Genomic DNA, 19,394 nt, shown 5'->3' with positions numbered 1-19,394 from the left:
GGTAAATCAAGCAAAATTGTTATCATTTTTTTAATTTGCTGAAAAATAGGGATTTTAAAGATGGGAGGATTCAAATTGTTTATTTTAGTAACATCTTTTATTTGATTAATTACAATAAATCAGCTAAACAATTATCTAATGACATATACTGCATGAAATAATAAATGAAAATGAAAAAATACATTTTAATAAGCAAATTTGGTAATAATATATTCAGTTGAATGCCACGAATATTACAGGATCCTTGATAATGTAAATGCTCAATGGGCCATTCATACGATACTTTGTCCACCCTTAAGTTAAAATATTGTTTGTAATGTAACATGCGGCACAGCAGAAAACGGACAGGAAGAATCGAGCAAGAATATTTCCGCAAAAACAAGACTGCATCATTTGCTTTCGAAATGCCTGGAGAGCCTCTCAAACCGTTTGGGATCCACAACAACAACAACAAAGCGACGAAAAAAAGCACTCGGAAAAAATGAAGGCAGCCGGTTAGGCAATAGCGAACGAACGGGGGGCGGACAGGTTGGAGCGCATCGCAATCCGGCGCCGGGTAAACAAACGGCGTTCTGCTTTGGCAACCGGCAGCGGGAAGCATCTTGCAACGGGGCTAGTTTCCAGGCGGAAAGCTTTACGGGGCGTTTATTTCAAGAAACGTACAGTGCGGCCTTTATCACGTTTATGATCATGTATTATCAAGAGCATTTGCATACCAACAAGTATAAATCCACACGTATATAAATACAGCGAGCCCGTCCGTGTTTATCACAGGGGATCGGGTTCCAGGCCCACCTGCGGTAGGTGAAAATCTGCAATGTGGCGAGACCATGTAAGAAAACATTTATTTTCATAGTTTTACCACTCCTTTAACACACACACACCTCTACAAATATTAAAGTGTCCCTTCTTTCACCGTGTAGGTTCTTTGTTGATTTCAACGCATCCTGTCGTGATGATGAACATAAGTCGGATTTTGCGATCAACATGAAACGACGGCATTTTTATTTGTTTTCTCGCATCAAGGGTGGCAATCCCCAGCGACAACAATTCCAGATCTGCGCTTATTTTAAAATGAGCTCAATGCAACTACCGCTGTTGCGTACGCTAACATCAGCGTGCAGCTGCTGCAACGCTAAAGTTAGCGTTATGACCGGACACATTAACACTTGGCGGGTGCAAGAGGGAGTTCATATCATTGCCGCAGACACAAAAACGACAGAAAAAAAAAAAAAACCTTCTACAATTCTAATACAAACTTATCTTGCCATTTGCAGAGGATGAGCCCTGATGCAAGTAGCGCAAATTGGCCAATAATATGTCTATATTCATAGTTGTCCCGTCAAGCTCACTAATCTGACGTTACCCTGGAAAATAAATGGCTTTCAGATGACTCCATTTTTTAAACAGAAGAGAAATTCTTTGTCTTACCTGTCGATACCCGACCATGATCATGCGCACCAGGACGATGTTAATGTTGGTTCCCAAAGATTCATCATGGTAGATTTCGTCAACCTGGAAGTAATAACATCAGAAGGATGTCTGATATCAATTCTGTGTACAGAATTTGAGACATCAAAATTAGCCAACGCGAAACGGTTAGCAATCGCGATTAGCATTGGCGCACTACCAATTACCATTTTAGGTTTTATAAAAACACGTTGCTGTTACGCTGCCTTGAAACGTTTTTTAATCTGTAGGTTTTCACACAAAACAAATATGAATCTCATATGTGACCGACTACTACTGAATGACTTCCAACATATATAAAAATCCAAGTACTGAAGAATTATTTTAATAACACAATGAATAAATAAAGAAGTTCACAAATAAACATCTAACAAATGAACCAACTTACCAGATAGCTGATTGATTAACAAAATTAATCTAAATTTAAATTAAACTGTTTAATCGTTGGTTTTATCATCTGGCTAACTTCATGGTTTCATCCAATAAACAGCTCGCCTATCTAACGAAATACCTCACAAACTAACTCGATTAGATGGTTTTATGCTCGGTTTTGCTTAATGGTATCATTTGCTAAACAATTTGCTAACTGGCTAACTAATCAACAAACCAACTAACATTCATTCATTCATCTCCCATTCCGCTTCTCCTCACGCGGGTCGCGGGCGTGCTGGAGCCTATCCCAGCTATCTCCGGGCGAGAGGCGGGGTACACCCTGAACTGGTCGCCAACAAATCACAGTCAACTAACATGCTAACTACATTTCATAAGACTAGTTAAATTCCAGATTTTGTCTGGCTAACCAAATTCAAGCTAACCACTAGTCGCAGTGGTAGTGTAGAGAAACAACTCAGTTTGCATCATTTTTACTCGGTTCATATCGTGTTGCCACACTGGCAAGCCGCCGGCGCGACCAGCGATGTTACGCGCAGGAGAGGCCCAGCTGACCCACAAACGTGTCAGCTGCTGTGGGCTTTATGATGCCGTGGTATGCGCAATATGCGCCGCCGCCATTCCGACCAGTTATGACGTCAACACATTTTATTTCCAACACAAGGTCACCCAACAAAAGGTTAACAAGCTAAACTGAGGCCGGACTCCGTGGCCGGCTCACGTTTCTTCACGCGACCTGGAGTCTGAATGGAGACGTGCGGATGTTTTGTATCTATGGAGCCGGATTAGCTACAACGCTTGTAAATAACCATGAGTGAATTTCTTAAGTTGCAAAGCAGTAATCTATTAGGTACTTATTGCGTTGTTTACAATCAGTTAAGACTAACTTCCTGTTTGATATTTGGATGCTTTTATTTTGAAAGGACTTCCTGTTTTGAGTGCACGCGAACTAGCTTAACGGCAACGAAAGGACCGAAAAGTACAAAGTCGACACGGAGCGAAGTAAACGAACAGTATTTTGTGCTAAGCGACCCCCTTGATCGAGGCACAAGGTATGTTTATTGTGTAAATCAATCGCTACATATTTGTGTTACCAGAATTGGAAATTGGTTGATTTTTGCTGCCAGAGCTCCAGATTACTGATTTCGTAAACCTTTACATGGCTCTAAGAGTATGCCTTTTAGTTTACACCTTGTGAATTCCCAAGCTCTTGCGGTGAAATTGATGGTTTGCTGCCATTAAACCTGAAACTTCATCAGTGAAGTGCGATCCTTCATTCCGGGGAGTGGGGGGGGCGGGGGGGGGGGGGGGGTGCTACAACGCGCTCTCTCAAAGTGGCGGTCCCCAAGTATCCTGGTGAAAATGGATGCATTTTACTCACTCTGTAGTGTCCTCTGACAAGTTAGAAAACAATTAGCTCCTGCCATCAGTTTCACCAACCATGACGAAATTGGGTGGCCATTTCTATCATGACAGGACACATGAAAAAGTCTCATAGGACTGGACTCAAATTGGACAGGAAGTCGGCCGTCTGTGTCTTAGTCGCAACCAGCCAAAATCAGCTCTGTAAAACCCCTCCATGTGTCCAATTGACACGAAATGTAACACGTATTTCTGTCACGACAGGAAGCACGAAAATCAATTAAGAAAGCGATGCCGTGAAACAAGCAGTTTGGCATCTCGCTTCGAAGGTGCAGTTCTTCTAGGATTTCAGCTCTTTCCGTAGGTTCTGTCATGAAATCGGAAGCGTGTATATTAGTTTTCCTTTGAATGTTGGTAGGTCTAGTGCTGGAGTAGTCAGCATGGTCAATTGTTTTTTTTTTTTCATATTAGAGAGAGAGAGAGAAGAGGTGGTCCACAGGTTAAGGTTTATTGGTTAAGTGGTCCTTTTTCAGGAAAATGTAGAGAAGGTTGAAAATCGTGTGTCATTTTTGGTAGAGCAGACGACCGATTATTAAAACGTCATAGAACAGCCTCAGATGACAACAGACACTTGAAATCCGAATTTTCGGTCGACTGTTTCTCTGCTGGGTTTTGCAACATGTTTGACTCGAAACAATGAAGCTGCCGCCGATTGTCATGTCGATTTCGTTCAACGGGGAAATTGAAAAAGAGAAATGATTGTTTACTTTTTCACAAAATATTTCAAAGCCAATTTTGCAAGGGAGGGGATGCTTCCAGAAGAAGATGTTTCCATGAGGCAGTTTCGGTTGGACAGTGACACGGGTTCAGCGAGTCGTCAGGCTTTCATCGATGAACCACTGGACTGTCCTCTTGACAGGCATCAACATCTGCATGAAGTCTCTAATTACTCCAATTGACTCGGAATCTTTTCTTTACAATTAAAACATCAGGATCTGCCCTCGGTGCAAAACGGTCCAAACAAAAAATGCAGAGGGTTCTCCAGTTTATGACCTCAGTGCACACAAAAACCGCTGACAGTGATCAACAGCTTCCTCGGAGTCCAAATTTGCTTAGTGACGAAGGGCAACAGTCAAGCTGTTCGAGCAAATATTCTCTTCACACTAGTCCATTCCAGTTAATGAAAGCTGACACGGTCAAGTCAAAGGACCCCAAATTCTCGCCTGCATTTAGTACGTGCAAGATGCTGCAACATGACAGCTACTACATTTAAGAAACGACAGAAGCATATGCGATACAGCTAACAATTTCATCATTCAGTACCGTCTAGGCATATGTAGGTAGTCTTGTTTCCAAATGAATCCGTGATTTCCTGAGGGGCAGGAGAGGAATCTTTCTTCCTTCCTGAATTACGCACTTCACCCTAATTTGACGCAGTTACCATCTTCTCATCTCAGCGCACCTCGGTTGACTCTGTTAGTGGGAAAGTTCAGCGCCCTCTGGACGTTCTCAGATCCAAACTTGACTTCACTTGACTTGAATGAAAACGCCTGTTGGTTAAGATCGTAAACAGGTGGCGCAACAGCATCCTAACAGTCTAGCAACTGGAGCAGCAATTTTCTTGACTTGACAGAGATACACATCAGCCCCATCAAAGTATCCCGCCCTCCCGAGATACGCCGTATCCTGTGCAGTCCGTCCCAGCTGACTTCGAGAGGAAGTCGCACTGTGCCCCGGCCTGGGCGCCAGTCACTCGCAGGGCAGTTGTGAATTGGCCATTGAGTAAGAATCAACCCCACGCCATCTTGACAAACGTCAACTCTGTGACTCTTTATATACTTCTATCGCAATTACAAAGAACAAATGGTTGCCCCCAGAACGTCTTGACTGGACATGATCTCAAAAATGAACAGAAGTAGAATGACATTCAGTAGAACACAGACCTTCGCCAAGCCCAAACACTCGTGTCCTGTCACCAACGGTATTCTCAGTCGTCTTTCGTGGATCAGAACGGCTTGATCCTTGATCCACAAATGGCGTTCTCAACGGCCAGGACTGAAAACCCCGCTTGCGATTTCGTACAACAAATGTCGGTTCAATTCAAAACAACGGCTCGACAGTACCGTATCCGAAAATGCAGATAACATGCAGACATTCGCCAAGGATGAGCACCGGTGTCCTAATGTCCACAGTCTTTCGTTGATCCGATTTTCCTCAATAAGAAACTCCTGAATGGAGCATTAAGGAGTCCACACCAAAAAGCAACAGACTCTTAGCCGAGGCTTCGTCGAGGTTTTGTCGAAGTTGCTCTTGCAATTTTGGAGTCCAACGATGCAGACCTAAATTGGAACTTTGTAGAACACAGACCTTGTCTCAGACAAAAATCACTTTTTGTCGTAGTAGTTAAAGCTTTGAGTATGAGCTGATAGGAGTACATTAATAAAATGGTGTGTGGTGAAGAAAAAAAATAAAATAAAATCAGCCCTCTCTGGCCCACCCAATCTTCTCCCACTAATTAGATTTTTACTACAATATAAAATACACTTTCCAGGAATAAAGCCTCTGGCTCGTTTTTGATGAACATTTACCACGCGACAGTATTTGAATGTTGGTCATGATGATCTAATTTGGGAAGCCAAGTCTTTTTTGACGTGGTTCTTGTAAAAGGTTCGAGAACCACTGGACTAGCAAATGCTGAAGTTGCATATCGTTTTTTTCCCCTCCAGGACGCAAGTTCCTGGTATGTCCTCCGGGGTCTTGTCCACCAAGATAATTGCAAAGCCAGGAGGCACACATGTACAAACACACACAAACCCACGTAGACCGGGGCAAGAATGAAGCTACAAATGAGAGAAGCAGCTGTGAACTGCCGGCGCGAGGGTGTCGCTGGCTTGTACGCGGCATCGCATCTCAACCGGGCCGAGCACAACGCGCCCATTGTGCAGTCAGGCACCTCGGCGGCCGCCTCGGCCTCGCGCAGACACGATGTTCGGTAATCGATCCCTCGAGGGAGAGTTCCTGCAGGTGGTACGACGCACTCTGCGGCCGATTCGGGGGGGGCGGGGGGGGGATTTGCGCGGTCGTAGCTTACAAGTAACCGTTCCGAAATTCTGCTTGGGATAAAAGGTATATAGTCGGGCGTGAAGCCATATTCGTTCGGGTTTGATTATCAGCGGTGGTGGAAAGTAACCAAGTTATACTTGCCAAGTGCAAGTCAAAGGGTCAGCGTGGAAGCGGCTCTCTACCAGCTTTTCTGTGAATTTAGGTTTGCATACCACTGTAATGACTAGAATCCGAATCAGATTCTGATTCTGATGACTAATAGAGATCCCTGTAGATGGCAGCATCGCACCACTTTGAGTTTGTTATCAGTACAGCTTTTGAGTTGAGGATAAAGATTAGGCGGTGAACCTCGGCTTGTCACGTTCATTATGCAGGGAGAAAAACGTCGGGCAAGTTTAGGCACGCAAACAGACGTACGCTATAAACATATGTGGATGTGTCGCGGTAGGTTGTAGAAAGTGTGGAAACGAACTTTTTTCCTGGAGAAAGAAGAGAGTCGAGTCTTTTGGTAGGGTCGGTTCTTACTGTATATTGTCACAGAAGAAAATATTCTGTGGGTCTCGGAAGACCTGTCAGATTGCTCTTAAACACGTGGCAATAGGTGGAACTCTGCTGGCGTTTATAACAGGTGCAAGTACGTGTACCTTCGTTTGAGTAGAGCGTGGGGTACTTTTTTCCGATAAGCATCTCTGCTTATCGGAGAGCAGCACATTCTCCGTAGCCCCAATTAGGCGAGGCGATGATGAAGTCAAGACGGCGGACGTGTGAACACCTCATTTCTTCTCATTCCTCTGAAGCATGAAGCATTGCAGGTTTCCACGATGGAACTACAATACTACGGCCCCCCCCCTGCCCCCGCCAAACACCTGCCAGTCAACTCTGTAATTGGGCCGCCGCAGCTTATCAGACCACCGTGCGGGCTCCGACTGGTAACTGTTACCGAGTGAAACCAGCGCCCTGTGAAAATCTGACTTGAGGGATTTGGGACACGTAAGTAGATTACGGTGGTAGGAGCTGCTAGAGTCCGTAATGAATGAGCTGCAGATTTATTTATTTTTTTTAACCTCTCCTGTAATCCATAAACAGTATGGAAAGAAATAGCGGAGGTCTGTTGTAAAAACTGATACTTGCCATCTGAGGAACCCGACGACCCCGACTTACAATGTTCATGAGGGTCAGCACGTAGTTCTGGACGTGCTCTTTGCCGTGGAATCGCACCACCGAGTCGTCCACGGCAAGGAGCACCTCGATGTTGTAGTCGTCGTTCTCGGCGTGCCGCCGCTTGCGTTCCGGCTCCGGCACTTGGCGCTCGAGCAGGTCCACGGCGGCCGGGAGGTCCGCGATCCCAAAGTCGGACTCTGACGGAAGCAAACGAGGGCATGTGAGAATTTAGTTACCAGAATATAACTGCAATCACGAATTCAATCTTTTTCTGCAACGGACAAGCACAGAATGGATCGAAAGTCGATTTGAAGTTAGCACAACAACATCCAATTGCTTCTCTGTCTGCCCAGTTTCCTTGACTTCCCTGCAGTTTTCCATCGCAAGGCTAATCTCAACATTATGATCGCGTTGTCAACAACATAATATGACGATAGCTGAAGTCAGAGATCAAATGAACACCTGTACCCCCGCCAGGGCTGTACCTGTCGCAATTTTTGCTATTGGTATTGGAAAGTCCTTGAAGTTGTCTACGGTAAAGGATCAGTTGGTATGCGTTCTTTGTCAGTGTTCTTCCAGTGATTGTCTCGCTCTGTCACCTGGTTTGCTTTTGAACGATTACCCCCAAAAGTTGCTCAAGGTGGCTGTAGTCAAAGGAAGGCTTTTTTCATCGGACATGTTTAGCGATCCCACTTGGTACGATTTGTTTCACGGACCTTTTTCCGACTTTCAGAGGTGTGAATTTTTTTTAAGGATATTTCTCTAACTTTCAGGGCTTTTCTTGCGACATCAAAGCCAGAACCCTCTTCACCGTTGAATGATAACCTGCAAAATCTGCCAGCGATCGCCAAGCCAAAGGATCGCTCCTTACGTCTTCTTCCTTGTTTTCCTTTCTTCCTCGATACAGTGCAGAATTTTGCGCAGTTCTTCCATATTGATGATAATCGCCGCATTCAATGTGTGTGTGGTTGAAAATAGGTAGTATTTAAAATGGCATGACTGTCCCTGCAGAAGAATAAAGAAGCAAAGTGTGTCCATTCACCACAAAGCACAGCTGTGAAGGTATTCAATCCTGCATCCTTTTCATCCACACTTGCCATATAATAATTCTTCCTTGTACTGTCTGAGTACTTGAGATGTTTTGTTCTTTTCTGTGTCGGTTTGAAGCCCTAACCTTGAGTGCGGAGCTCCCCGCCGCGCCGGCCCGTTTGGAGCTTGAGGGCCGAGCGCCGGTAGACCACGTGCACGCGGCCCTTGGCCTCCGCATCCTGCCGGCCCTTCTCGAGGGGTTCGATGAAGAACTCGCCGCTGTCGGTGCGGATGAGGCCTGCCTGGAAAGAAAATAAAAATAAAAGAGGCTTTCAATGAAGTGCACTCTTCCTCGGCATCTTGAAAGGCCAGTAATTACGGCTGGAAGACGGACGAGGTTTTGAGGGTGAGCGGGGGGGGGGGGGGGGGGGGGCGATGACGCAGGTAGACACTGTACAGTATTTTGGAACGTCTGCTCACAGTTCAGACGGACATTTCCTTGTTCCTTGTGCTTTTTGATGCCAGATGATGGCAAGGTCTATAATTTTGCCATCATCAGGAGCCTGCCTTGGAATTTTTTTTTGCTCAAGTGAAGGTACAGTACATGACTGTGAGAAGCGCAGCAGTTATTCTAGGAAAAGTATGTTTTCAGCTCGTTGCCATGACTGCAATGTAATCACTTAAGGCGGGGCCGCACGAACGTCGTCGCTTGCGGTGGCTGGCCGCGTACGGAACGAAACCTTCAGCGGCCTGTCTTCTTGCTGCCGCCTTTTGAAAAAACAAGAGCCTCGGCCTCTCGTTCCGATTGCCGCTTTCGATTTAGCACGGTCATCGTCTTACTTTCTGCCAGCGCGGTTACCCAAACTGCACACGGAACTCAACGACGTACGCTAAATATTTTCCGTTTGACTTGTACTGCTTTGTGTTCTTGCTGTTCCATCTGCTCGCAGACAATCGGGTCCCATAAGTGGCCCGCACCTTATTTAGTCATCTTGGATGAAAGCCCAGATAAAGCTGCTCATTTCCTGTCTCCAGCTTTGTTCTGCTTGCTCATGGGTTCCGTGTAGCACGACACTGGTCAAATCATTCCCAGCACCCCAGGAAGTCTGATCTCCCCCTTGATTATGTATACCTGCCGACTCTCTACCGGAAGATGCCGGATGCTTCGAGGCTTCGCACGCAGCCGGGGGTTCCTCTGAGAAGGTCGAGCGACCGGACAACTCCGCCCGCTGATGAGAAAATGCGTCGCCGGATAAGTTTTGGAATGCTTTCAAAAGACCTCCGGGTGCATAGGAGCAGCTGCGTGAGGAAAATCTGGTTCTCTTGATAGTTGCGTCATATTTGCGCTCACACCTGAACCTGACACCGTGTGTGTGTGTCGTCTCGCTCTTTGCAGGAGACCGCACATTGTTCCTATTTGGGATGTTAGAAAATGTGGGTCATCTTGCATAACTGGGATCTTCCCGTTTAAACACGAGTTGCGGCGGGCGCTGTCGAACAATGCGCACCGAAACCAGCAGACATTCCGACATATTTGCTCCTCTCGCCTTTAACTTGATGAACTGTTAACTCATAATTCAAACTTGAAACTCTTTCGTGCCGTCGTGACCGTAATCATCGCCGCAGCTCCGTTACCATCTATCACACGACAACAACCACAACATCACGGACTATCGCAGCGTCCACTGCACAGCGCCACCTCCAGGCACGTTTGTTGCTGATCAGTGTTCAATCGCTACCGGACACTTTATATTGATAAAGGACTCTCCATATTTAATATCCTAAATATATATTTTGGTAGGCGGCACGGTGGCCGACTGGTTAGAGCGTCAGCCTCACAGTTCTGAGGACCCGGGTTCAATCCCCGGCCCCGCCTGTGTGGAGTTTGCATGTTCTCCCCGTGCCTGCGTGGGTTTTCTCCGGGCGCTGCGGTTTCCTCCCACCTCCCAAAAACATGCATTCATTGGAGACTCTAAATTGCCCGTAGGCGTGACTGTGAGTGCGAATGGTTGTTTGCGATTGGCTGGCAACCAGTTCAGGGCGTACCCCGCCTCCTGCCCGATGACAGCTGGGATAGGCTCCAGCACGCCCGCGACCCGCGTGAGGAGAAGCGGCTCAGAAAATGGATGGATGGATATATTTTGGTATTGTGTCTTTTTCGCTGAAGTACTAAAGTGACTTCTGATTCTGAAACGGAGCTTTTTGGCCTGCACAAAAACATACCAGCAAAACAACTTTTGCCAGCCCAAACAAAGAAGACTGATCGACAGGCGTCCGCTAATTTCTCACAGCTGACTGCTGCTCCGAGTGCTCGGGAGGCAACCTTCACCCTGAAAGCAAAGAGAGAACAATGGTCCCCGGAAAAACTTATTTTCATCGTAAGACGTCTGACGGCGGAGCGGAGGCAAAAACTGGGTCGCGGGAAATGTCACGCGAGACTTCCTCTGCATTTCATCTGGGGGGGCTGAAAGCGAGGCAACATCTGGAGAGCGCAGCGCAGTGTAAACATAACCAGACGTACCGAAGTCTGCTTTGGCGCTCAGCGTTCGCGGAGGGCCGGCAGGGGGGGGGGGGGGGGGGAGAAGAGCGCGGGGACGCCGCGATGAGCAGCAACGGTGATGCTGTGGGGACGACGTACTGTAGCGAAAGCGAGCATTAGGGATGGAAGGATGTTCAAGTGGGGGGAGGGGTGGTTACATCGATTTCAAAAAAAATTTAATGAATAAATGATTGATTGATTCAATGGATAGATGAATCAAAATAAAGCCGGTAGAACTGGACAGAATGGACAGGTAGCTGATACTGTGGATGAATCAATAGTTCCATCAGACATCTGGACGGACGGACGGATGACAGACAGATACTGCGGATGGACGGATGGATGGACGGATATATGAATGAATGGCTGTTTTTGAACCAATCAAAAGTTGAAGGATGGGTGAACGGATGGATGGATAAATGAAAACGTTGGATGGGCAGATAGATGACGACGAATTAATAGCTTGATCAGATGAACAGATAGATCATTAGACCATTAGATAAATAAATGAATGGCAAAAGAACAAAGACAATCATTATTAATTGAATAATTAACGCTAAAAAGCAAACGGAGCACACGCCCACGCTCGGAGGCGCCTGCGCACTAAATTCCACACAGTGCTGCCAAGCACTTTGAAGGATAACATTTACAGTGTGTCGTTTCGGATAAATCGCTCACCGGGCAAATTGCGCTCAAGGCAGTGAATGTCCCCAGTGAACATCAAGAAGAAGCAAGCTCGACTTTACTGTCGCGCGGGGATTCAAAAGGTTTTCTCATCCCGTAACGTGGTACCGTCATTGCCCTAAATCACACGTTTTGGAAGAAAGTCATTCAAGTAGTTACACTAGAAATTTAATTGGTTACACTTAACAATTTACCCAGAAATCGTAAAGTCCTTTTTGTTGATATAACACAGCAAGATTTCTCTTGATTAAAAACACACAACAGCAAAAATCTGTGGGGGGATTTTGGAGGCTGCAATGGAGTCACAGCATTTGCATTTATTGCAGTGAGAAAAATGAATTTGATATATTTGAAAACGGACTTACAAGTTTGGTCACGGAACAAATTCAACTTATAAATCAAGGTATATTGCTTCATACATCATCCAGAAGGATTGTAAGAAAAGTCTTTTTCAATTTATTTCAGGCAACTATTTGAGTTTGACTTTCAGATGTTCTTCCAGGAATGCGGTCAAATGCGATCAATACGCTGGCAGGAGAGAAAAACCAAAAGATGCGTGCCTGAGCAGCACTTGACAGCGGCCCGTCGTGGCCTGGAAATGGTTGCATGGCAGCTGGGGATGACATCTTCGTTCCCTTTGTTTAATCGGGTATGACAACTATATCTCAGTCGGGACGCGTATCTGACAATCGAGGATTCTAAAAAGAAAATTGGGTTTGCGATCGCAGGTGTGGGGAAGAATATGATGAGGATGCGTTTGGCGATTATCACGACGACGTAATCAGAGCTCAAATTCAAACTTGTGATATGTCATCTAAAAATAACACTGAGACATTGCTAGCATTTGTTTGTTAGCAAACACCTTTTTACAGTAACTTGATCAAAACTATCCTTGACTTCTGATTTCAAAACTAGTTCTCCATCAAGTTGTTGTGTATTAAGGCGATTTAACATTTATATGTTTTCACAGTCGCGGCACGGTGGGCGACCGGTTAGAGCGTCGGCCTCACAGTTCTGAGGACCGGGGTTCAATCCGCGGCCCCGCCTGTGTGGAGTTTGCACGTTCTCCCCGTGCCTGCGTGGCTTTTCGCCGGGCACTCCGGTTTCCTCCCCACATTCCAAAAACATTTTTTTTTTTTTTTTTTAAACCGTGTACAATGTTGCAGTGGCTGTTGCAACCAGCTCATGACACTCAGCGACACGAAGCTCAGCGGCCGCTTCCTGTTTGAAGCCTTGCAATGACCACATACGTTTGAACCCAAACCTCAGAACTGCGAAACAGCGTGCTAACCACCTGCGCGCCGTGCCGCCCCAAATAACGCATTTTGTTCCAAATTTAGAATTTGGAACAAAATGTGTATCCATCAATGACATGCTTTTGGCAAAATACCCCATGGATCAAAAATTACAGCATGCTTTAACGAACTAATCAACAACTAACTAACCTCTGCCAAGTCAGAAGTCTTGGGGGTAAACAAGTTTTCTTGAGCTTTTTTTTTTCTTGAGTTAGCAGCCTGCTTGTAATGCCGCATCAGTATCTTCCCCTAAATGTGAAGTCGCATATCCACAGTGCCAAAATGTAATTTGACGTAAACCGGTTTCAGCGGGGCCTTGAGATACGATTGACTGGACTTTTTTAGAAATACGAACCATGACCACCTCACTTTGCCTTTAAGTCTGCTAGCTTAATGCTAACACACAATGGAAAACGCCAAAAACAGGCTAACGAATAGCATCTATGCGGCGGCATCGTGACGCTACGCAAAACGGATATATGAACACCAACAGTCGAGCAAAACGTAGACAATTCACAGGCATATATTCTTTATCCTCTGCAAAAAACGACTAATATTACTGTGGCTTACTGAGTCACTTACAGTAGTTTGTTTGTGTCTAACTGTAATATACTGCCACCCGGTGGCCAAGTCACGCACACCTGATGGAGTCGTAATGAATTAATCATGATGCACAAAACTATTTAGGTCCTTATATTTTATTTTATCATTTCATTACTGTATTTTTTTTATCAAATACCTGCAATATTATAGACAGCTATTTCCTTTGTTCAAAAACATTTACAAAATGCTTTGCTGTTTTCGGGGGGGGAGGCTGGAAAGCATTTATGGCGTTTCCATTCATTTCAATGGGGAAAGATGATTTGAGATATTTGAGATGCGCCAGGCTTTGTCTTTACTGAGTGGGCGACTTCCAATGAAGCTATTGTGACCAAGATTGTCTTTGACGTTTATAGACATTGACATCGATTGAAGGCGGTGTGTGATGAAAGCGGAGGCCACTTCGGAAGACACGGAGAGAAATGTGTTATTGTGTTCCGCTTTCATACGAATGCTTTTGTTCAAGGAATTGACAACCTCGATCATCCCCCATCTTCCTCCACACTCAATGGTGCAAAGTTCAAGGAGGACGGCCATTCAGACTGAATCCTGTTCAAAGGAAAAGTTGGCAGGAACTGTTCTGTACTCCTCTGCGGCTTAATTTATGTCCTCCGAACTTTTTCCATTTAGTGACAGAACTGCTTTTTCTTCACCTTTTCTTTGCTAAACTAACAAATACAGTACAGTGGTACGGTAGCTCAAACTCCAAGTTTATTTCTTTTCATTTTTTTTTAACCTCGAAATGCCATTAATCACCAAAATTTCCAACATTTTTATGACTTGTTTTCAATAAAGAAAAATAGCACTGCATGTAATTTAAAAATGAAACACACGTGTGGGATGTGTGCCTTAAGGGGCGTGGCCTAGCGTCGTCACTAGCTGGATTCAGAATAGCCGGTTAGTCTTTGTGTGAGCATATGGGTGTGTGTTGTGGTTTACAGCAGCTCCTGATGAATTTTCTATTTGTGAGGGTGTCCGGTCTGAAAATTCATCAGCGTATCAAAAAGTGTGGCAAAACTGCTTCATTCTTTACATTCTGTTTCATTATGTCACTACTGTATGTTTTTGTTTTTTTTTCCACTGGGGCACTGTCCCGTTTCCCCAAACTAAGGCCCTCCATTATCGCCAAAGTAAGTCGTTTGTCTGGCAGCAAAGCCAATTAGCGTACAAAACCCATCTGGATTTCATGGAGGTGCTAATTAGCGTGAATGCACCTTAACACTGCGAGTAATTAATCTTGTGGTGAGCGCTACTCCACATTGCACCTAATTAAACATCAATTTGCGTCTGTTGACTGGTTTAGCATCAACATGCTTCAAAATGCACCAAGGCCATTGTTTGGATGGGAGTGACCTCCGCCAAGGCTTGATCTTCAGTTAGCGGGCTATTCCCAATGGATTTGCACCAAAATGTCAACTGGTTATTTTGTTTTTGATAGCAAACTAACCTCCGCCAAGGCTTGTTGTTTAGTTAGCCGGCTCCTTTGCATGCCGCTATAGTGACTGAAACGAAAACTAATTCCTGCATCTATGCATTAATTTGAATGTGGGAGAAACAAATGTCAATTTTTTGCATTATTCTAGAAAACTAACCTCCCCCAAAGCTGTTGTTTTAGTTAGCAGGCTACTTCCTGTTTCATTTGATGATGGCTTATCCCATTTTTTTGTGAGCTAACTCAGGCCCGATACTGAGGTTGGGCATCGTTTGTATTTGAGCGATTCCGGTCCAGATTCCCTTTGCTCATTTTGATTCCGGTTCCAAACTATTCTCGATTCTGATTCTTTTAGGGGGCTGGGTCAAAAAAAGCGTTTGTATGGTTTAAATAAAAGGTGTCCAAATTACGATAATCTTGTTCAGAAACGAGTCGGGGCCAACAATCTTAAACATTAAACGCCTTTAATATTTTCCGACGAAAAATGCTCGCGTGTGTGGGGAAAAGCTGACAACTCCCGAGTCATGACGCGGTGAATGTTGCTACGAAACGGAATGTAGCCGATCAAAGACGTGCCGTGACTGCGGGAAAAACAAAACGCGCGTAAATAAACGCAAACATGTCCGACCCGATGCGTTTTGTTTTGTAGAAGTGGGTTGGTCAGACGGCGGTAAGTATTTTCCAAAGAGAGTCTTTTTTGCCAACATCGCCATTCTACGACACACTCCTCTTTGTTTTTGTTAGATCACGCGTGGTTCTTGCCTTGGAGGACTGGATTCTAGATCAGCAGCGCAACAGGATCTTTATGTGTGTGGTGTTCTGTGGAGAGAGAGACTATCAGAACACACCACACACACAATACGACCGAAACTGTTAAATGCCTGATTTTCGACCTTCATGTGTGGGTTCAATAATCGGCAGTGACTCAAACAAAAAGAAATCTGCAGCTTCTTCTGGTGTGAGTAGAAGTGGATGTCCATTTTTGCGTAATCCTAGCAAATGAACCTCCCCCAAGGACTGTTCTTTAATTAGCAGGCTACTTCCAATGTGGCTATCGTGACTCAAGCAAAAAACAAAGTCCTGTAGCTGCGTACATCATCCATCTTAATCTGGATCCGGATCTGAAGGAAACGGGCAGTCGTTTTTGCCAACTAAACTCCCCCGGAGGCCCGTGGTTGAGTTGAGCGGGCTACTTTCAAGAAAGCCGCGCGGCGCTTACCAGTCCGTCGCAGTTGCTGACGGCCACGGTGGCGTGCGGCATGTCGCCGACGTCGCCGGTGAACACGCAGTCGGCGTGCAGCCGCTCCTCGGCCACGGCCTCGAAGTCCTCCTGCCGCTCCAGCGAGGCCCCGGGGGCCACCAGCCTCCGGTTGGCCCTCAGCCTCAGGTGCAGCTCTTTGCCGAAGACGGTCACGTTGAAGAATAAGAAGTCGGACCCCGAGCCGGAGCCCGCCGAGGACGTGTCGGGGGCGCGGCGGGCCGCCCTCCTGCTCCTCATCTTCCTTCTCCTGCTGCTGCTACTTCCTTCGTCGTCCATCGACAGCACGTGAGACACGAAGCGGCCGTGGGAGTCGCTGCTGAACGGAACCGTGAGGCCGTAGTCGCTTAACTTGCCGGAGAGAAGTTTTTCTGAGGGGACAGATTGTCAAGAAGTCAGTCGACACCTTACGCAGCCTCACAGGCAAATGTACAGTGCGTCAGGAAAAGTACCCGCAGTTCTTTATCTTCTCTGCCGGCCTAAACGCAAACCAGAAACACTGAGCTACTTTTACAAACTAAATTTATAACGCAGTCGGTCTTCGCCATATCGCGCTCCACTTTTCGGGGTCTCGCCGCATCGCAGATTTTTTTTAAATCGTACGTCTACCTTTAGATTGCGGCTTTCTCACTATATTGCGGCGGTGATCGTTTTTCCACATGGACTCACATTACCAAAGACTCATGCGGCAATAAGTGCGAACTGGGAGGAAAGCGTGCGTAAAAGACAGAAAATGTCAAAAAGTTTGCCGTCGTTCCACACTTGATGAAAAAACGTAAAGATTGGCTAACTGCTAGCCAGGTACCAGCCAGCCGCCAAAGTGAGCCAACAACCGCCGACTCTACACTGTCGTTCGCTGACGCACACGTCACTCACTGACCCGGGCCCCGCCCTTTAAAGCCACACACATTTACAGTCACGGATACTACAGTGTAGAAGTGGACAAAAAAATAATACCTGCACCTCACATGCATATTTTGTATCGGTATTATGCATAAAGCTTTACATATGTAATTATTTGACTGTACGGTTGCGGCTGGATTTGAGGGGGGAAATGAATCGAATCCGTTTTAGAATAAGAACTGCGAAAACGTTGCAGTTCCGTCGTATCCCGGCGGCAGCGAGTAAGGATCGGCACGGACTCGACGGCCACTCACCGTGCGTCCCCGCGGCGGAAGGAGACTCCGGTGTATCCGCACCTCGCGCCGCACCTGCGCCCAAATGCAAGTCGGTGAAAATGGCTTCTTTCCTTTTTGCTACCTACCTAACCTCCGCCGAGGTCTGTTCTTGAGTTAGGACACTGACGATAGTAACTGAAAACCTTTCTTCGGAGCTGCACCAGAATACCGGTTGTAGTTTTGAGTAACGTTGCTGACCTCTACCATGGTTAGCAGAACATTTCCAATGGCGCGATAGTGACTAAAACAAAACAAAAATTATTTTGTCAGCTATTTTGCTAGCTAGCTAGTTAGCTAACTTACTTTCGATGGCAACCCCAAAAAAAAAAAAAAAAATCAAACTCTGGATCAGCACCAAATTAGGATTTTTGTGTGTTCTCAGCTAGCTAACAAGCTAGCGAGCAAACTAACTAACTAACTAACTAACTAACTAACTGAGTCATTGACCGAGCGACAGGTCAACACCACAATTATGTTTTTTGTGGAAATTTGTAAAGTCATTTTGTCGCAAACTACAGCTGTTTGTAGTAGTTTGGCTAACTATGCTGCCAAATGAGCAAAAGAAAACGTGCAGAATGTCACTTGGTGGCAATTGGGCCGTTTTTGGTTTGGTTTTGCCACTCCGGCAACCTCTGGCGAGGTCCCTTCTTTAGTTAGCCGGCTCTCGTGCTTCCAATTCCCAGCCCAAATCTCATTTTGCTTGGAGTTCGCCGATGCTGGCGGCCGAGGCTCGTTTTCCCTTGAGCGAGCCACTTCCAATGGCGTTATGGGGACGTCAACCTGCGGGCTACCTGCGCCAACGCTCACTCGGGTTTCGCTTTGTTTGTTGGTCGGTTTGTGCCGCGATTCGGCTGTCTGCCGATGTTCCGCCGCGGCCCGAGCAGCGACTTGACCCCCATTGCCACTCACCGTATGACGTCCCTGCCGCAAAAGAAAGCTCCAGCAGGGAAAAGCACACCAGGAAGTGCACGCGACCCATAGCGGAGCCTCAGACGCTCCTTTTGCCTTTTGCCTTTTGCTTTTCACCGTGCGAGGTCGGCAAAGTCGCTCCCCGGCGAGGACCCGGCGGAGGCGGCTGGTCCCGGCGCCCGAGTCCGCAAGCTGCGCGCGCTCTCCCGGCCTGTGCTGAGCGCCGCACGGCGACGCTGGGCCATCCGTGTGGTGACCAAAACCGGGCCCGGTGCGCGCAAACGACCGGGGGCGAGGACAAGGAAGGAACGAGAGAGACAAAGAAAGAAAGAAAGCAAGGAAGAAGGAAAGAAAGAAAGTCGCCCTTTCCCGTAATCCGGCGTCTACGTCGTTGCGGCGGCGAACTTTTCACAAAGTTCGCTCGCTGTCCCGCTGCACCGACATCTGTAAGGCGTGCGCGCGCGCGCGCTCGCGCTAAAAGTCGGCGTGTGCGCGCGCGCGCGCGCGGGCACGCCTTCCTCCTCTGCACACGAGCGCAAATGTCAACAATCCAATTCAAATCCAAATTTTCGTGAACATCACATCATTGGAAGGCAAAAAAGTAATACAAATACAAATCAAATCAATACAAAAATGCATGATTGTAATCATGAAAATGATAAGAATTCAAAATAGTAATAGCTAATAACAGTGCAAATAAATAATCATACAATAGTAATAATTAAATCCATCCGTTTTCTGAGCCGCTTCTCCTCACGCGGGTCGCGGGCGTGCCGGAGCCCATCCCAGCCATCTTCGACCGGTCGCCGGCCAATCGCACGGCACATACAAACAAGCAACCATTCGCGCTCACAGTCGCACCTACGAGCAATTTAGAGTCTTCAATCAACATAAGATACACGTTTTGGGGATGCGGGAGGAAACCGGAGTGCCCGAAGAAAAGCCACGCAGGCACTGGGAGAACACGCAAGCTCCACACAGGCGGGGCCGGGGATTGAACGCCGGTCCTCAGAACTGTGAGGCG

General features: G+C 46.4%; 1 protein-coding gene across 3 annotated transcripts in view; it reads right to left on the bottom strand.

Annotated features, from left to right (window-relative positions):
- The window catches only part of LOC133417654 (A disintegrin and metalloproteinase with thrombospondin motifs 14), a 34,968-nt gene extending 16,105 nt beyond the window's left edge, over positions 1 to 18,863 (bottom strand). For 2 of the 3 annotated variants that reach the window (XM_061705579.1, XM_061705580.1), the window contains exons 1-6: positions 18,371 to 18,863; positions 17,441 to 17,494; positions 16,245 to 16,654; positions 8,621 to 8,777; positions 7,447 to 7,643; positions 1,432 to 1,515 (exon numbers count right to left, since the gene is read on the bottom strand). In XM_061705579.1, coding sequence (XP_061561563.1) covers positions 1,432 to 1,515; positions 7,447 to 7,643; positions 8,621 to 8,777; positions 16,245 to 16,654; positions 17,441 to 17,494; positions 18,371 to 18,440 — 972 coding nt within the window. In that variant the 5' untranslated portion in view covers positions 18,441 to 18,863. The remainder of the gene's footprint in view (positions 1 to 1,431; positions 1,516 to 7,446; positions 7,644 to 8,620; positions 8,778 to 16,244; positions 16,655 to 17,440; positions 17,495 to 18,370) is intronic. The other variant, XM_061705581.1, reaches the window with a different exon arrangement.
- Positions 18,864 to 19,394: the final 531 nt, after the last annotated feature.

Source organism: Phycodurus eques, chromosome 19 (assembly GCF_024500275.1).
Source record: "Phycodurus eques isolate BA_2022a chromosome 19, UOR_Pequ_1.1, whole genome shotgun sequence".
Lineage (NCBI taxonomy): Eukaryota > Metazoa > Chordata > Actinopteri > Syngnathiformes > Syngnathidae > Phycodurus > Phycodurus eques.
The sequence above is the reverse complement of the archived record's forward strand: the minus strand, read 5'-3'. Positions and strand labels throughout refer to the sequence as shown.